At 41.2% G+C, this 21942-nt stretch overlaps 7 protein-coding genes across 8 annotated transcripts; 3 read left to right on the top strand and 4 right to left on the bottom strand.

Annotated features, from left to right (window-relative positions):
• Positions 1-2356: 2356 nt before the first annotated feature.
• RB195_013110 (uncharacterized protein) lies at positions 2357-2708 on the top strand (the record flags this gene model as incomplete). The annotated part of the gene is made up of 2 exons (XM_064202784.1): positions 2357-2442; positions 2504-2708. The coding sequence occupies 2 exons, from the start codon at positions 2357-2359 to the stop codon at positions 2706-2708; spliced, it is 291 nt and encodes a 96-aa protein (XP_064058665.1).
• Positions 2709-2863: 155 nt separating this feature from the next.
• RB195_013109 (uncharacterized protein) lies at positions 2864-6802 on the bottom strand (the record flags this gene model as incomplete). Of its 2 annotated transcripts, none has more annotated exons than XM_064202783.1 (3): positions 2864-3010; positions 4503-4707; positions 4753-4985. In XM_064202783.1, the coding sequence occupies 3 exons, from the start codon at positions 4983-4985 to the stop codon at positions 2864-2866; spliced, it is 585 nt and encodes a 194-aa protein (XP_064058664.1). The 2 variants fall into 2 exon arrangements, with proteins under 2 accessions (XP_064058664.1, XP_064058663.1); XM_064202782.1 differs by lacking the exons at positions 2864-3010; positions 4753-4985 and adding exons at positions 6133-6254; positions 6686-6802 and having other exon boundaries at positions 4464-4707.
• Positions 6803-8218: 1416 nt separating this feature from the next.
• Positions 8219-8689, bottom strand: RB195_013108 (uncharacterized protein; the record flags this gene model as incomplete). Its single annotated transcript, XM_064202781.1, has 1 exon — positions 8219-8689. The coding sequence occupies one exon, from the start codon at positions 8687-8689 to the stop codon at positions 8219-8221; it is 471 nt and encodes a 156-aa protein (XP_064058662.1).
• Positions 8690-11214: 2525 nt separating this feature from the next.
• On the top strand, positions 11215-11442 carry RB195_013107 (uncharacterized protein; the record flags this gene model as incomplete). The annotated part of the gene is made up of 1 exon (XM_064202780.1): positions 11215-11442. One exon carries the CDS (start codon positions 11215-11217, stop codon positions 11440-11442), a length of 228 nt encoding a protein of 75 aa, XP_064058661.1.
• A 1713-nt stretch (positions 11443-13155) lies between these two features.
• On the bottom strand, positions 13156-13434 carry RB195_013106 (uncharacterized protein; the record flags this gene model as incomplete). Its single annotated transcript, XM_064202779.1, has 1 exon — positions 13156-13434. One exon carries the CDS (start codon positions 13432-13434, stop codon positions 13156-13158), a length of 279 nt encoding a protein of 92 aa, XP_064058660.1.
• Positions 13435-14733: 1299 nt separating this feature from the next.
• On the bottom strand, positions 14734-15174 carry RB195_013105 (uncharacterized protein; the record flags this gene model as incomplete). The annotated part of the gene is made up of 1 exon (XM_064202778.1): positions 14734-15174. The coding sequence occupies one exon, from the start codon at positions 15172-15174 to the stop codon at positions 14734-14736; it is 441 nt and encodes a 146-aa protein (XP_064058659.1).
• A 4070-nt stretch (positions 15175-19244) lies between these two features.
• RB195_013104 (uncharacterized protein) lies at positions 19245-19451 on the top strand (the record flags this gene model as incomplete). The annotated part of the gene is made up of 1 exon (XM_064202777.1): positions 19245-19451. One exon carries the CDS (start codon positions 19245-19247, stop codon positions 19449-19451), a length of 207 nt encoding a protein of 68 aa, XP_064058658.1.
• Between the last annotated feature and the right edge of the window lie 2491 nt (positions 19452-21942).

The following is a 21942-nucleotide window of genomic DNA, read 5'->3' as shown; positions in this document are numbered from 1 at the left end:
AACCACTAATGATAAAACGCGCGCAAATTATTGGAGATGAAAGAAAAAGTTTAAACCACATCTAATTTCTGGACGTTGCTTAAAGGCATCACCCCGCGAATCTGGAGTGGTACGGATTTCCGGTGAGGTATTCGTATACGGGATCGTAGATTATGAAGAGAGGGGGTGATTCCGTCCATTTCTTCCTAATTGCCGTAGAAAACGGCCCGGAAGACACGGCGTTCTGGCGCACTATTTTCTACAAGGAGTTCGACTGCAGCACGCCAGCCTTGTGCGGCGCCGCAAATTCCGAGCCGTTTTTTACGACAATTAGGAAGAAATGAACGAAATCACCTTTCTCTCAATAATCTACGATCCCATATACGAATACTCCACCTGAAATCCGTACCACCTCAGATTAGTGGGGTGATGCCTTTAAGTTACACGTACGGCAGCAAAATAGAGGATGGAAATCAGAAAAAGAAGATCTAACTAGCTTTCCAATCCAAACAAACATCTGGAGCAATGAAATGTGATCCGGAAAAAAACTAACAAAACAAACACTTAAGCTCGTCCATCAGTGTGTGTGTGTGTGCGTGAGTGGTCAAATATCGATCGATAACGTCGACCGCTGGACCCATCAAGAAGCAGATTTGTGAACGGATGAGCGTTCAGTGTTCGTCGAACAACGTACGTGAACAAAACTGATGTGAATCTTCTAAACAACGACGATAAAGAGTCACACTTAAACTCAACTCGACAGAATCTTCAACGCAATCGAAGCGAAAAATGTACGAAACAATGTTACTTGCGTTGCGTTAAAGTTGTTCACTTGTACTCACTAGGAACATAAGAAGATACTGTAGGTTCTTTTTTTCTTTGTTTTTTGGAAAAGTTACATGCAAGTCAACTGCAAATTCCGCATTGAAGAAGAAACAAATATCATCCATACAATTACCAACATTTATTTTGTTTATTTTTCGTATTTGACCCTTCTATCGTCTCATCAGTTTGATTGTCTATCATTTCCTGACAAGTACATATTTCACCTAAAGCTACTATATCATACAGGAAGCATATTTTCCTTGAATTTTGAAAATGTGTGCAAGGAAAAGGGGACGAATATGAAGCCTTAAAACCCTTACTTAGCTCCGACATAAACCATATTAACTTGCTTAAGGTTTATGTGGGGTTTGCAGCTTGGATTCCGATAGGAAAATATCAAGGCGCTGGGAAATGTTTCCTTGGACGGCCGCTATACGCATGCGATTGGAGCACCGCAGGAGAAATGTAGACAGCGCCCCTACTTCTCGAAGTAAATAATTGAGTCAATCGGAGCCCTAAGGACTAAGCAATAGTCTTAGAGGATCTTTGACAAACAAACTAAAGTTACTGAGAGAAAAAAGTAAGTTAGAGCTTCCAGAAATAAGGGCGCCACTGAGTGCCCCCTCAAACTCAAATTTTCCCCGACAGCGTGCGTCAAGCTGAGAAAGCGCTGCGTCGCGGATGCGTCACGGTCACCAGGGCGAAAACACCTGCCGACGCCTGTAAACTGCGATTAGGTCGCGAAGAAAGTGATCCTGTGCTGAAACATAACATGATAACCGTACGAATACTACTGGTACTCTACGCAATAATTATTGAGAATCAAAATGGATAACTTATTTTGAGAAGCATTGTAGGGACACAAGAGACACAAGTCTTCAGAAAGCAATAGAATAAATACAAATATACGAAGATCGTAAGTACTGTGGGCCAAAATATGCGAAAATAGGAATCCCCGACACGCAACGCATAAAATTTACCACGTTTCACCAAGCTGCTTCTCATTAGGTTTCAAAAATGATCAGATGTGTATGAGGTGCAGTTGACCTCTTGAAAAACAGAGTGAGTTTGAGTATTCGAAGGCAATAAGGGAAGGTCCCAACGCGAGAGCATTTGTGCACATGGTGATTCATCTAACTGCTAGTGAAACAAGGTAAATACGTTCGAAACGCAACGGATTTGTCTCGGGAAGCGAGTAGGAAACTGAGTGACATCCGGAGACAAAACGTTGCAGAAAAAAAACAAAATTTGTGTGCTAATAAATATACAGCGCCCAAGAGAACCATTTTCAAGAGCAAATTCAAGATAAACAGTACGAAATGAGTGCAAAAACTAAAGCAAAACTAAGCATTGATGCATTCACGAGGAGTAAATAATGAAGAAAGGAAAAAAAGGCAGGTAGAAACCAAATTCATCCGAAGTGTTAGTGCATCCGAAAACACCGCCGTTTGTGTCCAGCCAACCAGATCAGGCCGAGCTCCTAGGTAGCCAGCCAGTCGGCTGCATTCTTCGACAGCAAACAAGCGGCCAAGAGTCGGTCGGTCCAGAGTGGATGAGAATAGCCCTCGACACACGATTCACATCAGCGAAACGTTGTGTGTTTCAGATGATACAACGGATAGTGGAAGAAGATAACCGGTCCGCCACCAACACCGCCGCCGCCGCCGCTACTCTATTGCCGTTAAACGGCGTGTTGAAGCGTGAATTCGCAGTTGCAGGAGAATTGGCAGTGTAACGACGGCGGCGATCGTGGCGACGGTGGTGGTGGTAGTGATGGCGGCGGCGGTGGTGGAGGCGGACGTCAACCGACGCTCACCGAACTAGTTTCTCCAAGAACTTCACCACACAACGACAGCATCCATCCATCCAGTCCACATCATGACGATGATGACGACTTCAAGTAGGGAAGAAGACGCAGAGTGTGAGGACACAACAAATCCAGACACTAATCCGAACAGATTTGTCTAGTCGCCGTCGTTGAAACGACTGGGAACCAAGGACATCAACTAATCGACAGCAGGTGCATAGAGGAAGCAGGGCGATCCCCTCCGCCACCACCTTAGCCTCTTCTGAGGTTCGGCGAATTCAAAGTCGTTGAAAGTACGGGACGAAGCACTTTGTGATGGTGACGGCCGACAAGTGCATAGCAGCACAGGACAACAGCAGCAGCAGCGGAGAGAGTGTGGTTTGCTTCGCCGTGTCGTGCCTGAGATGAAAAACACACTCACTCTCGCTCCTCTCCTCATCACTTCTCGACGACGAGCCGCTACGCCTGCGGATACAGTGCAAATACAGCGATGAAGACGATACGCTGACGTCAGCGACCGTTCCTTACTACAGGAATAACGGCGAAACTAGCTAAGGAATTTGTTTAACGGCAAACTTTGCTAACTGGTTACGACATCAAGTTCTATGGAAATATTTCAAACTCCTAATGGACTAACAAGATTGCAAAACTTATACGGATACCAGAAAAAAGCAGAGGAAAAAAAGAGAGCAAAAGCAAAAGAAAATCGAAATTTCATATGGAACTAACTTCTACTGGATAACTGTGTAAAAGTAGGACTCCATGCAGATGTGTGCGCTGGAGAAATCCCAAGAATACCGAAGGAAACAAAGCATTATCCTATTATTCATCTAATTTACCTCTTATAAAAAGAACAACAGAGTAAGTTTACAAATAAAACAAAACCATAACTATTCATTCGTGTTACTGTACAACCTCTTAGTACTGTAGAATAGAGAGTAGACTAATACAAGTATCATAGTTTCATCGTCTCAATCTAACACCGAATACTAACGGGTGACGCATTTCCCGTATTTGAGAAGTGCAATTTTCCAGAATACTAGTCTTTGGAAAACTCTTGGATAGCAAGGGGTAACGTTGGGGACAAAAAGTCTTCGACCTATTTGATTAAGAAATTTGAGATGAAATTGGTGAGTAACGAGGAGAAAGAAAACAAACAACAACAACAATCAACAGTGTAATTATTTGAAATACTACGTCTGTAGATCACGAAAACTATCAATAATCGATCACGTTTTTGAAGAATCGAGAATTTCTGTTATTCACAGTAACAATTCTCACTCACTAGTCAACTTATACCTTCCTTACTTATCTATAGATCACAACAGTAACTGATTTTATGCCTACCTTTATGAAAAAGTGCTAATACATCGAAATATACTTTAAAAGTGGATTACATGAAAAAAGCCAGGATCCAGTACAGGCCACATCACATCAGGTCAGGATTTTAGGTCACGTTATCCAGGTGCCTTCTAAGCTTATAATTATAGCACTAAGATATATGTGGACATGGCATAAGCGGTGAAAATCGTCACATTGTCTCGTTAAGCTGGGATGAAAAAAAAACGAAGGGAAAAACAACGGATAAGCACGTATAATGCATAAAAAGGTGTGTAGAACGGATTAGAGCAGCTAATCCGATATCCTGAACGGGATAACAACGAAAAATAAGTGGTTAATACGAAAAAAAGCAAAGTGATAGAGGTGAATGCGTAAGTCTTCTGAAGAATAAGACAGATCAATCAGAAAGAAAAATCAAGTGTGAACTAAAACGTCATTAAGAGAAGGATAGAGGCTAAAATTGAAATGGTGGATCGTTTCGCCTCTATCCCTCTATATCCCTTGAGGCCCCTCAGTAGGGAAGAAGATAACTGGAAGTTGTGGATGTTACCGTCGCGAACTTCTTCTCCGTCACGAACATTTCACGGAACAATCCTCGCAAATCCCGTATCTCATCTTCGTCGTCATCATCGTTGTCCTCTAGCGTTCCACCGATAATAATGTCATCTAATACGCATCTCTTCTCAGCGTCGACCGAAATACGATGGCCTGGGCCACTCTCGCCACCACCACCGCCACCACCACCATCATCATTCCTTCATCTTCCTCTTCTTCTTCTTCTTCTTCCTCTGCCCGGCCACTCCTCCCAATTTTCCATCGCAGCAGCAGCAGCAGCAGCGTCACTCATCTGAATCGATGTGCCGGTGACCTCTGGCGGCCGGAAATCGCCGCCGAGGACACGGCCGCCGTTGAGGCTGCGTTCGTTGTCCTCGGCTCGTTGCACTGCCATCACAACGGGCCTCGGCCGACGTAGCCCCACTATATGCTGCTTGCTGCCGGCAAACGCGTTATTCGACGACATTTTGTCACACATTCCAGGGTGTGAAGAGGGGGGAGGGGGGAGGGTACAGTACCTGCGTTCACTGTATCGTATTCACATGCATTCAGCTAACTCCACACGAGACAACCTTGAAAATTGTTGTTATCGAATCTTCGCGTCGAAAAAATAGAATGTAAAGTGTAGAGCGTGTAGAGAAATGAGCCAGGAAAGAATGAAAACCTCGTGGGACCTTCTGGAGACGTTGTCCTTTGGAGGAGAAGAGAAGAATCGCATGAGATCAATATAAGCATAGAAAAGGAGACTTTCGCAATAACAGTGAAGAAACACACGACATAGGCTGCCGTGCCGTGCACGTCAAGAAATTCTCCAAGAGAAAAAAAAAAGATCATGTCAAGCTAACCGAAGTTTTCCGTTAAATTTCAAAATAGAATCGTCTTTTTTCTGGAAAATGCTGGAACTCATTATCATAGATATAGCGCGCAATTATGATTGTAATTGGACAATGTTCAATTCTGATCGCGAACCAATTTTCTGGTGTGAATTTTCCTTATGAGGTAAATAACACATTATAATAGAAATAAATCTTTTTTTTCTGACCTTTGCAGGATAATGAGTGAGCCGATGATCAAAGAACACCCAACTGACGCATTGTCCAGGTTACGTTGAGAAGTCAGGTGACTAGTACAGCGAGAAGATCCACAAAATCCCAGTTCAATTCATGAATGAAAATTATCACATCACTCAAAGAGTGAAAATAATGAGGTTGGAGGTTAGAGTGACGTCAAATTAAAAATTTGCAGAATTATCAATTATTCAAAAGTAGTAATTAATACTCTTTCTGCTTGACCTCAAAGTAAGTCGTCAAAGGTCAGTTTAGCAGAAAAGGCTGACCTCAAACTAATAGGGGTCAATTTGGAAGAGAAAACTGTGGAGAAACCACGCAGAATATTGAGGAGATGATGCATCGGAAGGAGACAACGATAGGGATTTCGAGAGAGTGTTTCTGGAAGAGGTCGGGATGAAAGCGAAAGAAGAACGAAGTGAAGGAAAAAGAAATTCACGGACAATTTTACAATGAAGAGCATTTAAAACGGTAGAGTAAGCGTGGTGAGGTCTTTGAGGACAAATTAAGGAGAAAATGAAGAGTTCTGGTGAATCGAATCCCGCATAGATGACTCACAGTAAACTACCAGTGCCCATCTCGAGGTGACGTCGTGAAACCGAAACCGACGCTCGTCGGATCAATCCATCGAGAAGAACAGTTGTTGCAACGGAAGGTGATAGCGAAGCGGCCGGCCAACACTGCAGAGAAGCGGATGGGTGAGTGAAGACGCTGAGAAGAGAGGCGGCGAAAAGAAGAGGAGGAGGAGGTGCAGTTGGAGGAGGAGGCGGATGGCGGCGGCGACGAAGTACGTTGTGTTTGGCTGACAATGTTGACGGACTACTGACTGCCTAGTCTGACTGAGTGACGATCGTCCGGAGGACAAACGCTCGTCTAGAGGCCGCGCGGCGGCGATGTTGCGATGGCGGCGGCAGCGGCGGTGGCGGCCAGAATCGCAGTCGCCAGCCCATCCACCATCGAACCCCTGACGAACAACCTCTCTCGCACACAGCATACAACACAGTCAATCAATGCTGCGGACGCCGGCCGGATACACCGACGACCATCAGCACACCAACACGACCACTACAGCCGCCTGTCGGTCGGTATATGACGTGCCTGAGTGACTGACTCTCTCACTGTCAAGGTCGAAGCGTAGCACCGACCACCGATTCCGAGCGAGGCCATCTCGGCCGACGAAACACACCACACTGCCACGATCGGCATTCTCGCCGAGTCGCTCACACATCGACGATCGAACAATGCGGGGAATAGGATTTCCACGTAGATGTGCAGTGCATACTGCTGAGAGAAAAACAACGACCTACAACAGGTGAAGAAGCGATCGTCAATGTGATTTCGTGGCGTATTTTTTGACGACATATCGGAGATCATAGGCGTCGACATCCATCAATAGTCGGACATCGATTCTTTTGCACGGTACACCCACGACGAACACAATAGTCACCATCGATGGCAGCAGAGTGATGGTATGATCTTTCCTGAAAGAGGAGAAACAAAAGAAAAGTAACGTCTTTTGATAGATCCTCGAATAGGATGAACCATAACACTTCTTTTCATCATTCATTCTCTTCATAATCCATAAAATCGTGGAACGTGAAGTTCTATTTATGTCAGCGTATAGAAAAATGTCTACAGTTCTTTTTGTGAATAATCACTCTCGACCCTACCGACATTATTCCGAATTTCCCATAGGTTCAACCAGAAGAGGAGAAGGAAGAAATGCAATGATATCTCTGCTCTGCTTCCGAATTGAAATTTGACCTAGTTCTGGATCTTAAGGAAAAAATGTACGTGTAAAATTTCGAAATCCCACGAGAAAATCAGAAAATTTCCAGGTGAATTCGTCTAGAAGTAGGTTTCTCTGCTCCTTGACTAGAGATCGTATTTTCTTATCATCCTATGGACAATCTATGACTGTCACAAATGTTTCAAGTGGTTCCTTCGACAAAACGAGCTGGAATTGTTTTCGTCACATGACTTCGTGGATAATTGGAGGTCTTGCTGGGTTACAGAACGACGGGAAATTTTGGAGTACGGTGATTTTTTTTTTGCTGAAAATGTTAGGAATAATACGATTAACGACTAATCATCATAGCTGATGGATTACCTATTTTGAGCTCTAGGAAATATTTAAACATTGGACTATTCGATTGAGTCGATCGATACGCCGACACCTGATAAGGTAAGCAGAGAATTCGAGAGAGAGAGGGAGAGAGAAGGCAGAACACTTCAATAAAACTAGAAAACTTTGAAGGTAAGCGTAGTTAAATGTACGTTCACAACGATTAGATATCGTAAATTCCTTGGAAGTGAATACAGACGGAGGAGAGTAAGACGTAGGTATAAAAATGCAGAAAGAAAAATTCCAAAAAAGACAAGTGAACAGATGTGCAGAATGCGTTTTTTTTTGCTCAGAAATAGCTAAATGTTGACCTTTGCAAATTAACATGGGCCGTCACAAGAAGAAAAAACTATGAGAATCACGAGTCTCTAAGGGAAACATTATATTATTTGCGATTCTCAAAATGAAGTGATTCTTCCACTAATCGCTTAGATTTCCTAGCAATATCCAAGGAATTCGGTTAGAATCCATGGTTAGACCACGTCCTCGAGGGTTTTTCTTCGCCGCGAGCAGAACTAATCATTGGACAGGTTGCTTTAACATTATCTCATCGGCGAAGCAAGCCTCTTCGCCATGCGCTCGTTTCTCTTCTTCCACAACGCCGCCTACGCAGCAGTCAGTTACTGGTTGTTGAGTGCCGGCTTCGCACAACACAGCACAGCACAACGGCTGCAATCCGCTCCTATCGCATGCAAATCTGATTCTGTGACGAGTCGAACGATGATGACGATGATGAGCGCCGGCCGACCAGCGGCGGCGGTGGTGGTGGCGGCCGATCATCTCGTCGCAGCATCGCAAACCGGGTGCGACCTCGTCGTCGATCCATCGACGACGCAGTTGTTTGCTGCTGCTGCTGCCGGCACCGCCGCCAATTGCAGCAGAAACAGATGGCGAGCGACGGACGAGTCGGAGTAATGCAGTCATCCACTCTTCACATCGCAGCCCTCCGCGATCGACGCACACCTCATCCGCGTACACAGACGCACACATACACACTCGTCTCTTCACCGACGACCCGATTAAGAGCAAACGTCAGATGAGAACAAAGGGAACTGGCCGGCGGAGGTCACAGTACACTTTTGACTTCTACGAATTCTCCAACGTTAATGCGAACTGCTTCAGTTCATGATCGCTTCCGGACCTATAAATAGCAAAGAGACGGCCTATTGTCCATGGGACAGTAAATTCTAGAATTCAGGGAATCAAAACTTTGTGGAACCTTAGAACTTACTACTGAGCAACTACTGAATCATAGTAGTAGAAAGTGACCACGATAAGGCTTGAAATAGGGACATGCAAAGATTTTTCAATGCACAGGACTGATTTTTTTCTTTTCTGATAGCAACAAACAAATGCGGAAACGTTTACGAAACTTCTGTTCACAAAAGGAACGATTGGCGAATTGCTATTCTTACTTCTACATCTTTTTTTTTATTAATTTTTATTTTTACTTCTGAGTGCCACTTTCCCCTTCCCTCTTCAGCCCTACTTCCCTTTTTCGTTTCTTATGCCTCTAACATTATTTGTTGCTTTTAGAAAACAGAAAACAACTACAAAAATCCCTTAACCATGCACATATTTAGGAACAGCTTGGGGAAAAAGGTGTAAAAAATAAATAAAAATTAGCTGTAGATTTAAACTCACTCTAATTACCATAAAACATTTTGTATGGTTCGTTTGAGAAGTTTGAAAACAATCTGATCTACCAAATTTTACCGTAGAACGTTCGTTCGAGGAATTAACGACATCGTTCAACTGCCTCCATGTCGACCTTTACAAAAAAAAAAACAGTCACCAATGCTAGCACAAGCAGATCGGATAAAGAAAAAAAAGGCGGTTTTTTTTTTGCTTTTTTGGATATTTTGGTGCTGTTGGAGGTCTCCGAGATTAGAGGTCAGAAAATCGTTAAAAAATGAGATGATTTCCAGAAAATTGTGAATAAATGACGATATTCCAATTATTTACCGCATGTCCGTCCATGATTTCGTGCGGGAATCTCGTACTTATTCAACATATTTTAAAACAGAGCTATTAGTGATTTGAATCAATATAATAAGATCGTTGAAATAAAGAGATTAGCATAATTTTTCAAGTAGAAATAGCAATTTATCATTTTCTAAGACGAACGATGTATGATTAGCCGAAATTTGCGAAGTACTAGAGAAAATAGTCACTTTAAGGGAACTATAAGGAAATCGTACTGGGACACCATCCAATATCTTTTCTGGATATTCCCAAAAAGTGTTATGGTTTCTGGAAATTCCTTAAACTATCTATTTGAAAATTTTTAATTTGAAGAAAAGAAAAACCTGAAAAAGTTCCAAAGTTTGAGAAAAAAACGCAGAAATTCTCATAGAGGCTGAATTATTTTGGGGAAGCTACCCCTTTCCTTGAAATTGAAAGTGAAATTCCTTTTCACTGCAAATTCTTAGTAGTATCTTCAGACGTGTCCGTTACTTTCCATGCTGATGCTGCTGCTTCTTTTTATTTATTTATTTTTTGCAATAAAATGGTAATGGACGATTTTTTTTGACAAAAAAGGCATGTCACATTTTTCCTTTAACTAGCTAGTTAGCAGAATGGATTCTGTCATCGAGAAGTGCGGATCATAGCTGTTTGCCGTTGCTCAGACTTCACACGTTTTTTTCTCTCGAGGAGATGGCTCTCAAAATGGCAGAGGCTGTTCCGGAAAAAGGTGTAAGGGAGGCGATTCTGGTGAATTCCCGTTAGCAGAGATGTGCACAGCAAACGTGTGCTTTGCATCAGAACTTTCATCGTTTCTCCTCTCTCTCCCACACGCACACACAAAGCAAACAATTCTTCCCCCCCCCCCCCCCCCACACACACACACATCCACGGAGCGGAGCCACAGCACTTCTTGCTGGTTGACTGGTGAAGACGATGGATCGGGTGTTAAGAAGTAGTTCGAGGATTCGACGAGAGACGTGGGGATATGACCGCCTGTTTCGTTATGAGTACAAAAGACGGATGCCACACGAATAACGAGGAGATTTCTGGAGCGAAGACCGGCGGACAGCTGGCATATATTCGTAAAGGACAATTTCGCTATTGTTACGAATCAAATACACGTTGTGGCAGTGCGTACAGATGTCCTTGACGTCTTCGTGTCGCGTTCGCTGCGTTGACGATTCGATTCGATGTGTCTCAAACTCGGTGACTGTGACCTTCGTGATGTCTTCTCCAGGGAATCGCAAAACATTCCTCATCATCTTCTTCTTCAACGTTGCACTGTCACTCTTACATAGCGCAGTGAATCCACGTTATTTGCTCGAGATAAACATCGTTGGAGCGGTGACGCCGACGCCGCCGCTGCTGCCGCCACCACAGCGCAGTCACATCGTCACAGCACGATTATGAGGTAATTATGAGGCGAGAACCCCGTGAGGTGACATAATTGTAAGAGACGACACGCATGTGAGACAAGCGACTAACTAGGATATTCACTCACCAGCCTGATTGAAGCGGTCGACGATGAATAGTTGTTGCCAAGGGGGATGCGTCCGCCGGTCGGTGCCGTCGTCAATAACGGAGGACGGTTGGAAGAAAGCTTCAAGAGGAGTCCGGAGAGAAGAAAAAAGCCGCTGCTAGGAGTTTCAGAACGTCGTGGAAATCGGCTAAGAATATCTGGATTAGAGAGGTTGAAGGATGACTCCAAAGAAGAGGTGGAATTAAGCTCTGTTGAACCTGAAAATCCGCAAAAAATCAATCGATCATCTATCTAGGTGAATTTATCTACGAAACATTTGCGGAATCAACGTGAAATATAAGAAAAAAGAAAAGAAAAATGTAGTGGAACACAGATAAAGAAATTGAAGATGAAGAAAAGAAAGGAGACAGAATCTAAAATTTCTAACGAATAAAACCCATTCATAGTTTCTAGAAATTCCAATCAATAAAACTTGTGCATAGTTAGAGCGAGCAAGCGGTCATCCCAGCAATAATAATGAGATTACGGTGGAACAGCAGATTTCTAGGATCTATTGGGTTATTAGTGCAGCAGTTCTCCAGAAAAATCTTTTCCCACGCTGTGAAGATGAACTCATAAGTGGAAAATTTTGTGTTTTCTAAATAAACGAAAATGATATCGATGTAAAAATTAGAAGGAAATGAAATTTTGCAGTGTTTTCACGGCGAAACTGTACTTCTTGTTCGGCTACTAGCGAAATCTCAAGGTCTCCGCTCAGCAACGCTTTCGTCAACGTTATAAATACAGAAGAAGCAACAGGTATCGTTTGAAAATTGATAGAACGAGGAATTTAATCTGCTGCAAAAATTAAACTCGCAGAAACTCTGGGAAAAACTTAACTTCTAGGAAATTTAGAAACCTATTTTTCTAAAAAAAAAATGGTTCTGAATTATGCTCTACTGCATTGAGTCATTTCAAAAATTTGAAATCAGTTAAAACTAAATTAAATTAATTCAATTTAATTAAACTAGTTTTATCTCCTGAAAATCCCACAACTAAGAAAAAACCAAAAAGATACCATGTGAATAAATATGAAATGACCTATCTAAAAGAAATAAACTGAACAAAAGCTAAACAAAAGCTATCAAATAAACAATAAAAACAATAATAAAATCAATAACTAAATATCATATAAGGGACGCTCATTGTTTATCATTCAGCGAGCACTAGGCCAGACGCCTTATCAAACATGATCGAAGAGATGTGCTGCTGCAACCTTTCTGGAACAACTAGTTCCCAAAAAAAAAAACGGTCGAAAGGGAGGTTTAGTATGTTTTTGAAAAAAGAAATCCGGCGTGAAGAAAAGAATTCAGGAAGAAAAGAAAAGAAAAAAGAATTCAGTAGGAAAATGAAAAATTTCGGCTCGGCTACAGTTGGCGCCTTAGCAGTTGATCAAAATTAGAATCAATAAGAAGAGAGCTGTGGATAGATCGTCAAGTTTTATGTTTTTTCTCATCTAATCGATGAATTTACTAAAATAAGAACACATTTTGATATTTTTTGCGTTCAAAAAGGAAAAGTATGAGTTTTTGTCGTTTGCTAGTTGTTACCTTCAAGATGAACTCTCAACGCTGCCCTTTTTTCAAACAGTTAATGTTGGAGTGAAGGAGAGAGATGTGAGGATTTCTGAGGTTGCAATCGGCAAATTTTTGAAAAATACTAAAAATTGTGGGATGAAATGAGGAATTCTTGAAGTTATAGCTGCAGTGGACAGAAATTCGTTTGCTGAAAGTCATACAGAGCGTGAATAATCGTCGAACGCAACTAATCTTCGAGACGATCGCCTTACAGATGCGTGCTGTTGCGCCTCATTCGAGGCCGACTGTCACCATCATCGTGGACGGCGGTCGCCACTCGCCATCACGAACCGTTTTCAACGAACCCTACGACACCGTCTCTACCACTCAAAAACTCACCATACGATGATAATGACTGACGCGGTGGGATTCATGGATTCATGGACGTCAGTTCAGAGAGGTGTCGTGAGTATCGTGACAGTGGCGGCGGTGGCGGCGGCGGTGGCGGCGCCGGTAGGTGGCGAACCAAACTGACGACGATAAGACATAGCACACGCATCGCAAGCGGTGCTTGTTGCGTACGATTCGTGGTTGTTCCTGGTCGGATAGCGAAGAACAAACGACGCGACGACGAAGGCCATCGTCATCGATGGAACACCGCCGCCGCCACCATCACCATCGCCACCACCACCACCACCAACACTAACGAATGGGATTATCGCTGGTCGCATCGCAACACAGAATGACCCTCTCCACGTTAGGTCAACGCATCCATTTCGAGCATTAACCGAATCATTAGCGGGTTTGTCATAGCCAATTCTGGTGCGTCTACGCCTGTCTTTTTCCCGAATATTGAGAGAAAAAATAAATTTCTCATTTTATTAGTAGAAATCAAGGATCAACAACGCATTCGCCATCACTATCAGCAGCATTCATCATGTGCCATTTTGCTATGATTGTTTAATTCATGCTTCAAAAAAATGTTTTCTTTTATAAATTCATTTTTACGCCTAAATTTTACCGCGTTCTTTTGATCTCAGCTCCAAAAAACACCTCATAAAGACTTCAGTTTAATTGTAATTTGTCTCGAAATTTGTTTCTTTTTTTCTGCAAAAATTAAATTTGCATCCTATGACATAGTTACCGGGATGCATAGATCATTTCCGCGTTATTTACATAGAAATCTTGACAAGTGAGAGAAAATATTTTGCTCCCTAGAAATATTCAAACTCCTGGAATGGAGATAATACAAGATTTACCATTAAATGTCGTCTGACCAGTAATTTTTTTTCCAATAGACAATTTCAGTAAACATTTGAGAAAAAAACGCTCAAACTTTGATTCACCCAAAAATAAACGCTCCAATTTTATTTCACCCAAAATTAAACGCTCAAATTTTATTTCGCCTAAAATTTATTTAAAAAATACTGTCAATTTTATTTAGAAAAAAGTAACTGAAGTTGCAGTGAGAATATGAGTTTTTTTTCGAAAAATCACAGAATCCTTCAAGGATCAGAATTTTGCTGGGAATTCCACCACAACAGATTTCAGCTCCATGGACGTTTTTTGGCTGGAAAAACAGTTAAGAGCAAAAAAAAAGAGCATTTCATTCAGCTCTGTGCTAGGACATGACCAAAACTGAAACTTAAAAATTAGTTTCAAGATCTATGATGTTAATTATGGATAATATATTTGTTTTGTTAAATTATATATTGTTTATTGTTTATTTTTATTATATGCTGTGACAGAGAAATGGGATGGAGTGATGATTTAAATGTAGTGTCCGCTTATTAATCCTACAGAAGTTATGGAGGGAAATTATCCTGAGAAAGTACGAATACGGATACGGTGATGAAGCTACTCCTTGTTCCATGAGACTGGTGACCTCTACCTCCATTGAACCTTCAACATCTTCATGCTACCTCCTCATTCTGTCCCTTGTTCAACCTCTAAGATTAACGTTATATTCGCTATAGCCCTAAGTTCCTTTATAAGGAGTGAATCAGAATAATACAGTCTCCACCGCCTTCTCATTTCAAAGCTTCAACGTTGACCCATCGTGAAAGGCAAACATTGCCTAAGCTCCTCATAGCCGAGCACACGTCATCCGAAGAAAAACTTCGCGGTCCCACTTCCACACCCGAACTTCTCGTCGCATTTGCGTGACGACGTCGGTACACGGGGACGTCACACGTTGTCCGCGGCGTTGAAGAACGGTGGTAGCAGTGCGCTGTTAGTCCAACATCAAAGAAACTGGAGTGGAGAGGCGGCGGTGGCCGGGCGCTCGGCGATGGTAGGATGATGGTGATGGTGATGACTGCGCCGAAGTGAAGGCGACGGCGATGTGGCGATGGGGGAGCTACGCGCCCACGGAATCGATAGACACGACGGGTTTCACGAGGCCCCCCCTCTACATCCGAGACACGTCCTTCGAGTCGCGTTGTTCGTTGCGGTCCGCCCGAAATAGGCATTGACTAATCTTCACTCTAATGCCATACTCTTAGGGGTTCACGAAAATTCGGTGACCTAAAGGGGGGGGGGGGGGAAGAGGAGAGAAAACTATCGTTGATTCGGCATACAATTTCAGAAAGCAACAAACAAACATTCTTTCGTAGACTCGTACATGTAGAAATGTTAGATGAAACCATCATAGATAGAAGTGAGTCCACCATATCAAGGATTCCAATTTCTTCTTCGTCCAGCTTGGTTTCTTCGACTGATCTCTCTCAAATCTCAAGATTTCCTCATCGAATGAGGCACAGGTGGTGCAAAATTACGCCAGCTAATACATCAGGAGCGTCACAGAATACCAGTAATTTTTCCACATTCCATCGCAGCACAATAAATTGAAGAATTGGCTGAGAGTGATAAGTCTAAAAATTTACAAGAAGAACACTGTTTGAACTTTCAGAAGATCAGACATTTCGTCTAACGATGCAACAATTCACGAGCGTTTTCAACGTAACATATCAGTCTGTTCAGCGCTTCTGGCAGCTAGTTAAGAGTGTTTTTGATAGTGATCACGGGACCAAAAGCATTAAAACGTATTAACCGCCTTTAGGGCCGTTTGGACATAATATAGCGATAAATATCAAGGAATCTACGTGTATAAGTGGATGGATTTGTGTGAGAAAAACTTTAGAATTCTGTTATGGCTCGATAAGCGCTTTTTTTTTGCTCGAAAAGATGAGTAAGAGTTTCGACATCTGTGAATCGCGAACACTTCGCCGGCATACCCCGGCGAATCGTGACTGACGTAGAAGAGACGCCAGCACGGCGCCTGATGTGCCGGGCTGCGTCGTCATAGATTACACTGCTGCTGCTGCTGTCTTGACTGCTCGGATGCTGCTGCTAACGGGGCACGGAATCAACGAACTCAGCCTATCAGCGCTAGCAGAAACGAGTCGGCACCTGATGTGAAGCACTCGGTCGAAGGGCACCAGCCGTCAGTCGTCCGTCTCGACGTCAGAGAGCATCAGTCGCAACCTCTCCCTCTAATCGATGACGCACCACACTCTGATGCTGAAACATTTGGAGAGGGGTGTAATGTAGGGGGAACAAACGCGAATACGCCCCAGAATGCTGTTTGATGGGCTGGTGGCCGGGCAATCGGTCGACCGACGACCACGGCGGACGCTAAGTCAACAGATCGAGTGCCGAAACTCTATGGATTCACTTCACATCATTAGGAGCCAGTCGATGGCAATGGCTCACCGATTTTGACACGGAGAGGAGGAGAAGGAGGTGGAGAAGAAGAAGGAGGAGGCGAAGTGCAGACTGCTAGTCGGGTTGCGTCTCAATTCTATGGATGCGCACACACACCGTGGACGCGTTTAACGATGATTGAAGCCCGTTGCTAACGGGGATGCACACAAGGGGTTACGTGTAGGGGATTCTTCGGAAAATCCACGATTGCACAAGTATTCTCTCTGCCGACAACAACGCGACGGAATGGTGATGTCTAAGGTTTCGGCTTCGCAGGGGAATCGAGTCGTGAGCACAAAACGACTAAAAACGACGCAGATATTTTTGGGAGGGTCTCCTTTCAGCCTTTTAATCTAATTTAATTTTTAATTTTTTAATTTAATTCTAATTAGGATGAGAGAATATAACTGAATATTCTTGTCTTCTAGCGTCTAAAATTCCAAGATTTTCCAGAAAATTTAAAATATGTCTATATTTTTGAATCATTTACATGCATATATACACTCGAAGACAATTACCGAATTTTACAAATAGACGATGGGAAAAAAGAAGAATAGTAGAGGAGGCAAAAAGAGAATAAAATCATTTCCGCCATCGTTTCCTTTTTTCGTTTGAAACGCGAGAAAAAGAAAAAAGTTTCTTGTCAATCAATTTAAATTTCTTGCTGAATTTTAATTTTGGTTTTCTGTTTCCTCCCATATTAATTTTAGGTCTTTTTCTCAAAAGAAAAATTGTTCGTGTAGGACCATTATTCAAAAAGTAGACACTCTTTCTCTCGAGAAGAAGAAATCCGCCGCTGGCCGCCAATAGCAACTACATCGTTATTAATCCTTTTTTCCCCAAAAATTTGTCCAAAAATTCTAAAATTTTCAACTTTTCAACATACATTACGATCGGAAGTAGGTCGAAAAAAAACTGAACTAGTAACCATAGCAAGATCCAGAACAAGACCTATGATATGAATGAGGACATTTTTCTCCAATTTCTTTTCGATTGCTATACGGTGGGCAGAGAAATTTCTTACTCGATCCCTGAAGAATTACCGCCGAGCCATAACGAATCAGTGAGTGATCGCTCATGCAATGCCGAAAGCAACGCTGTCGTTTTTGTTCGGCGATTAGCGATCGTTGCGACCTATTCTGTTGAGGATAACAAAGTCATGGCAGGTCCCCAGTGGAAGATAATGGACGAGCAAAAAGCCAGAAAAAAAGCACACTTAATTCATTTCGTGTGATGAAAACACGCTGTTGGCGGCCGTTTTTCGTGCTGAACGTGGCGGCGGCGAAATCACTTCATCGCGCCGCCGCGCGTTTGAGGAGTAAGAGTTCGCCGGACACATGACTCCCTCCCTGCTCGGACTCCCGCAACATTCACATGATAACGAAGTACTGAATCGCTCGGAATGTATCGTGAATAACCGCTGAATCGTAGACAGCAATGAAATCTTTGTTGACTGATGTTGCTTTTTTCTTCTTCTTCAGAACAGATCACAACTGCTATGCTAGAAAAATAGAAATCAACAGAAAATTCCAAAAATTTTCTGGTTTGTGGCGAATTTTAGCATCAAATCATAGATCAAGAGATACTAGACATTAAAAAAATTACTGTCGCAGTCCCTAATGACCTTTAAAAAAAACTTCCAGGAAATTACGACCAGCTGAAAGAAGACGAAAAGTTCGAAAGTAAAGATGAAAAAAAGTATGAAAGTGAGAAATTTGGGAGAAACAGGGCCTGTTCAAAAACAAGTAGCTCCACGTTTCGAACTGATCCAGAAGAGATTCGAGAGAATTTTTGAGGAAATTTTTTTGATGTGTTCTAAAATTCTAATCCGAGAAGTTACATCAGCGGATAGGCAGGCAATGATTGAGAGGTTAAAAGAGACCGGAAGTAAACAGTTATTGAACCCTGAGAAATAATTTTAAGCACATTTAAGGATTTTTTTCTACTATGGCTGATAACGCATCACATACGCTCATATGACTCCTGAACCTGTGATCGTACAATACGGGAAAATAAGGAAAAGTAAATCCACGAAAAGAAGTAGTAGAAGATTAGTAGCTGAGAAGTAGCAGTAGATTTTAAGGATTTAAGGATACTTCTACTTTGGCTGATAACGCACGAAAACCGCAGATGACCGTATGATACGGTAATGTAAATTTGAATTGGTAATTTATCATGCAGATGAAGTACAACATTGGACTCGGTTTCCTCTATTATCCCTATCACCGTAACCCTAAAACAAAACTAAATCCAGGAACAGTTATTGAATATTGAGATATAAATTCTTAGTATATTTTTTTTTCAGAAAAATGCGCTTCTTAGAAAAATTTTGAAGTGTCAATAATCTAAAAATATAGTTATTCATAATAAAATAATCCAGTTCTTCATTATTTTGCTCTAATACTGATTTTAAGAAAGGAATTTGTCCTTGATTCGCATACGTCTACCTCCTTTTACTATAGATCCCATTAGATCTACGTCATAACGGAGCATATCCAGAAAAAAAAAGAAAAAAGTCCCCTTTAAGCTATTTTATCTCAGATGGAAAAAATCTGGGTTCTCCTTCCCCGGTCCCCGTTAGCGCATTATCCTTTACTGGATGTTTTACCTCCGTGGGCGTGGTTTAGAAAGAACTACAGCGGGGCGACGGACAGCGTCATGAAAAAATCCTGAGACTGCATCCAAGATTCTCTTCAACTCAACGCTTCGTACGTTAAAGAGGAAATAATTCGTTCGCAGGCGCAGAGTGAGATTAAAACAAATGTCATCTGTTTTTTTTCCCAACGTTTTGCTCGTCTCATTGACGTCGAATCGTTGTGGATTCTGCGAAATTTGAATGTATTCATCGTCATCAAATTCATCACTGCGTGTGGGTGGAAGAAATATGAAACATTGTGAAGAAGATAGTGAAAGACGTAGAGTGCGGAGAATTGATGTTGACGAAGCGACAGGGGACGGACACGACGAGGAGCGAGGAGGCGAACGAAGGACGGATAGGAGAGAATTCTTGAGCGGCGGTGGCGGTGAGCGCCCCGAACAATAGTCAACAGACACACAGCCACAGCCACAGCCACAGCAGCAGCAGACGCGATGAGCGCCCCGGCGACGGGTGTCTTCTCGAGCGCAGTAAAGTGGCCGAGAGACGTCGACCGAAAGAAACGACCTCCCTCGCCATCATTCCATCTCACAACACTCATATTACCGTTGCCAGATGAAGGGAACAGATCGTTGACGCCGCTTCGACCAGCTGCATCAAGCGTAAAGATGACTTCGCCACGCGTTTCATGACGCATTTCATCGTTTCGGAACGAAGATACTTCACGTCGGAAAACATGGATTCTCACGAGCGATACGCGCAGTGCTCTTCACCTCCTCTCAGCAGCTCAGAAAAGCTTCGTTTAATCGAAGCTCAGCGAGAAAAAAGGAACGAAGACACGAAACCTAGATTCCTCTGCCTCAATGAGTCATCTCTAACGAGGAAATCGGGCAGAAACACGGTTGGTCATGCACTATTCTTGAAGATAGAAATCATCTCACCAAATGAATCATCGAAATAGAAATGAAATGAACTGAAACGAATGAAATGAAATGAACGAAGAAATGCAGAGTTTTCATCATAGAACAAGAAAAAAAAAAGAATTTAAGGAATGAAAGCCTGATTTTTTTTGTCTCGCTACCTTTTTTCCTTCTTTCTTTGATCTCGCAGATTCTTGTTCTTGTTGTTGATTGTTTTATTATATATTATTGCCATTTGTTTACTATTATTATATCACTTATTATTTTATTTAATTTTGTACTATTATTATATCATTTATTTACTTATTTGCTTGTGCGCTCAAAATCTTCCACTTGAACATTGAATAAAATGAGTGGAGTGTTTTAAAACTGAAAGGGAAAAAAACAACAGGAAAATACATTTTATTTTACTTATGGTAATAAAAATCACATTAATTTTACCTGAATTATAGACTTTGAACAAAAATTTACTAACAAACGATAAACAAAGGGTAATACATCGAGATAATTTTCTTTCCTAAATGAAAATACTCTGCATTCACCGTTTAAAAGGATGAATTATTAAGTTTATATTATATTATATATTTATTATATGTATATATTATTATATTATAATTATTATGAGGATTAAAGTCTCTGGCGTATCAATCCATTTGGGATACGCCAACACGTTTTACTGTAATTCGTTGGATTTATAATTTATTTATTATGTATTTTTTATTTAGCTAATTAATCAAAGTGTTAGGTTATTTTATCAAAATTATTCCTTTACTATTGTTTATTATTTATTTGTTATTTACTATTCCTAACTATTAAACTGAAATTCCTCATTCAATTAAATTCCTTAATTCCCCGAAAGTTACAAAATTATCCATAGCCATTGGTATTTCACCTATTTGTAAAATTGTGGGAAATAAAAAGAAAAAGAAAAGAAAAGAAAAACTTGTGGGTATAAAAAGAAAACTTACGTTACTATGGAATTATTAGGTTAAGCACTATGATCATTCATCAAACTCTCCTAGAAACAAGAACAATCCTCATCTGTTTTCCTCCTAAAAGTAACTTCTCATTCTTAGGAGAATTTATACATACTTGCTATCGTATTTTTTTCCTACGATGCTACAAAAATAACGATTTAAAATCGACTCTTCCATGTGAGATCCATTTTTTTGTGGTTATTCGATACTATTTTGTAATCCTCTTATTTGTCGAATAGTAAGTAGTGAACTTAAACCTCGATTTTTTTTTGTTCCCATACCTCAATCGCTCTAGGACTACTCTAGTAACGGATCATAACGTTAAAAATTTCATCGGCGTAGTTTTATTATATTATTATATTGTATTATACTGTATTTGTTATTATATTATGCTATATTTTTTATTTATCTCTTCTTTTCTTTCTTCGTAGTGAATAATACAAGATTTTTCCTCCTCTTTTTTTCTTTTTTTTTGTGCGACATTGGTGGATTTGAATGAATAAATAAAGTTCATTAATTGATCTAATGCGTAGTTTTCAGGAAGAGTAGCCGGTTAAATATTGATCAATCCTCTTCTACTCTTTTATGAATGTTCCCTATTCGAACGACTTCTTTTAGAGCGTAACTTGAGTTTTCGTTAGAATGCAGAAATAAATTAGTGCGCCAAGAAACATTCAACCATCATATTGTCAGTCATATTGTCGTGCCAAAGATGGGGAAAACAAAAAAAAAAAAACAATGTATAAAAAACGTACAGCTTCCCCGCTTTAAAAGGAACTTTGACAAAGGGAATTCATATAAATATAATTTTTAATCAACGTTTGACAGACGCGATGGTTGAAGAGGTTCTTTTTTTAAGGAAAGATTGTCGTCAACCCCAGAAAAGATGCTCACAGCTCTAAGCAGCTGACAAGCAATGCACATTAAATAAATAATAAATAATAATAGTAATAGTAATAAATAAAAAAACAAGAATAATAATTAAACAACATAAATAGCATAAAATAATAATAAATAAAAAGTCAGGATAAAGTCACTGAC

The sequence above is a fragment of the Necator americanus genome, chromosome V (genome assembly GCF_031761385.1).
Source record: "Necator americanus strain Aroian chromosome V, whole genome shotgun sequence".
Classification (NCBI taxonomy): Eukaryota; Metazoa; Nematoda; class Chromadorea; order Rhabditida; family Ancylostomatidae; genus Necator; species Necator americanus.
This window is presented reverse-complemented; position numbering and strand designations above follow the sequence as displayed.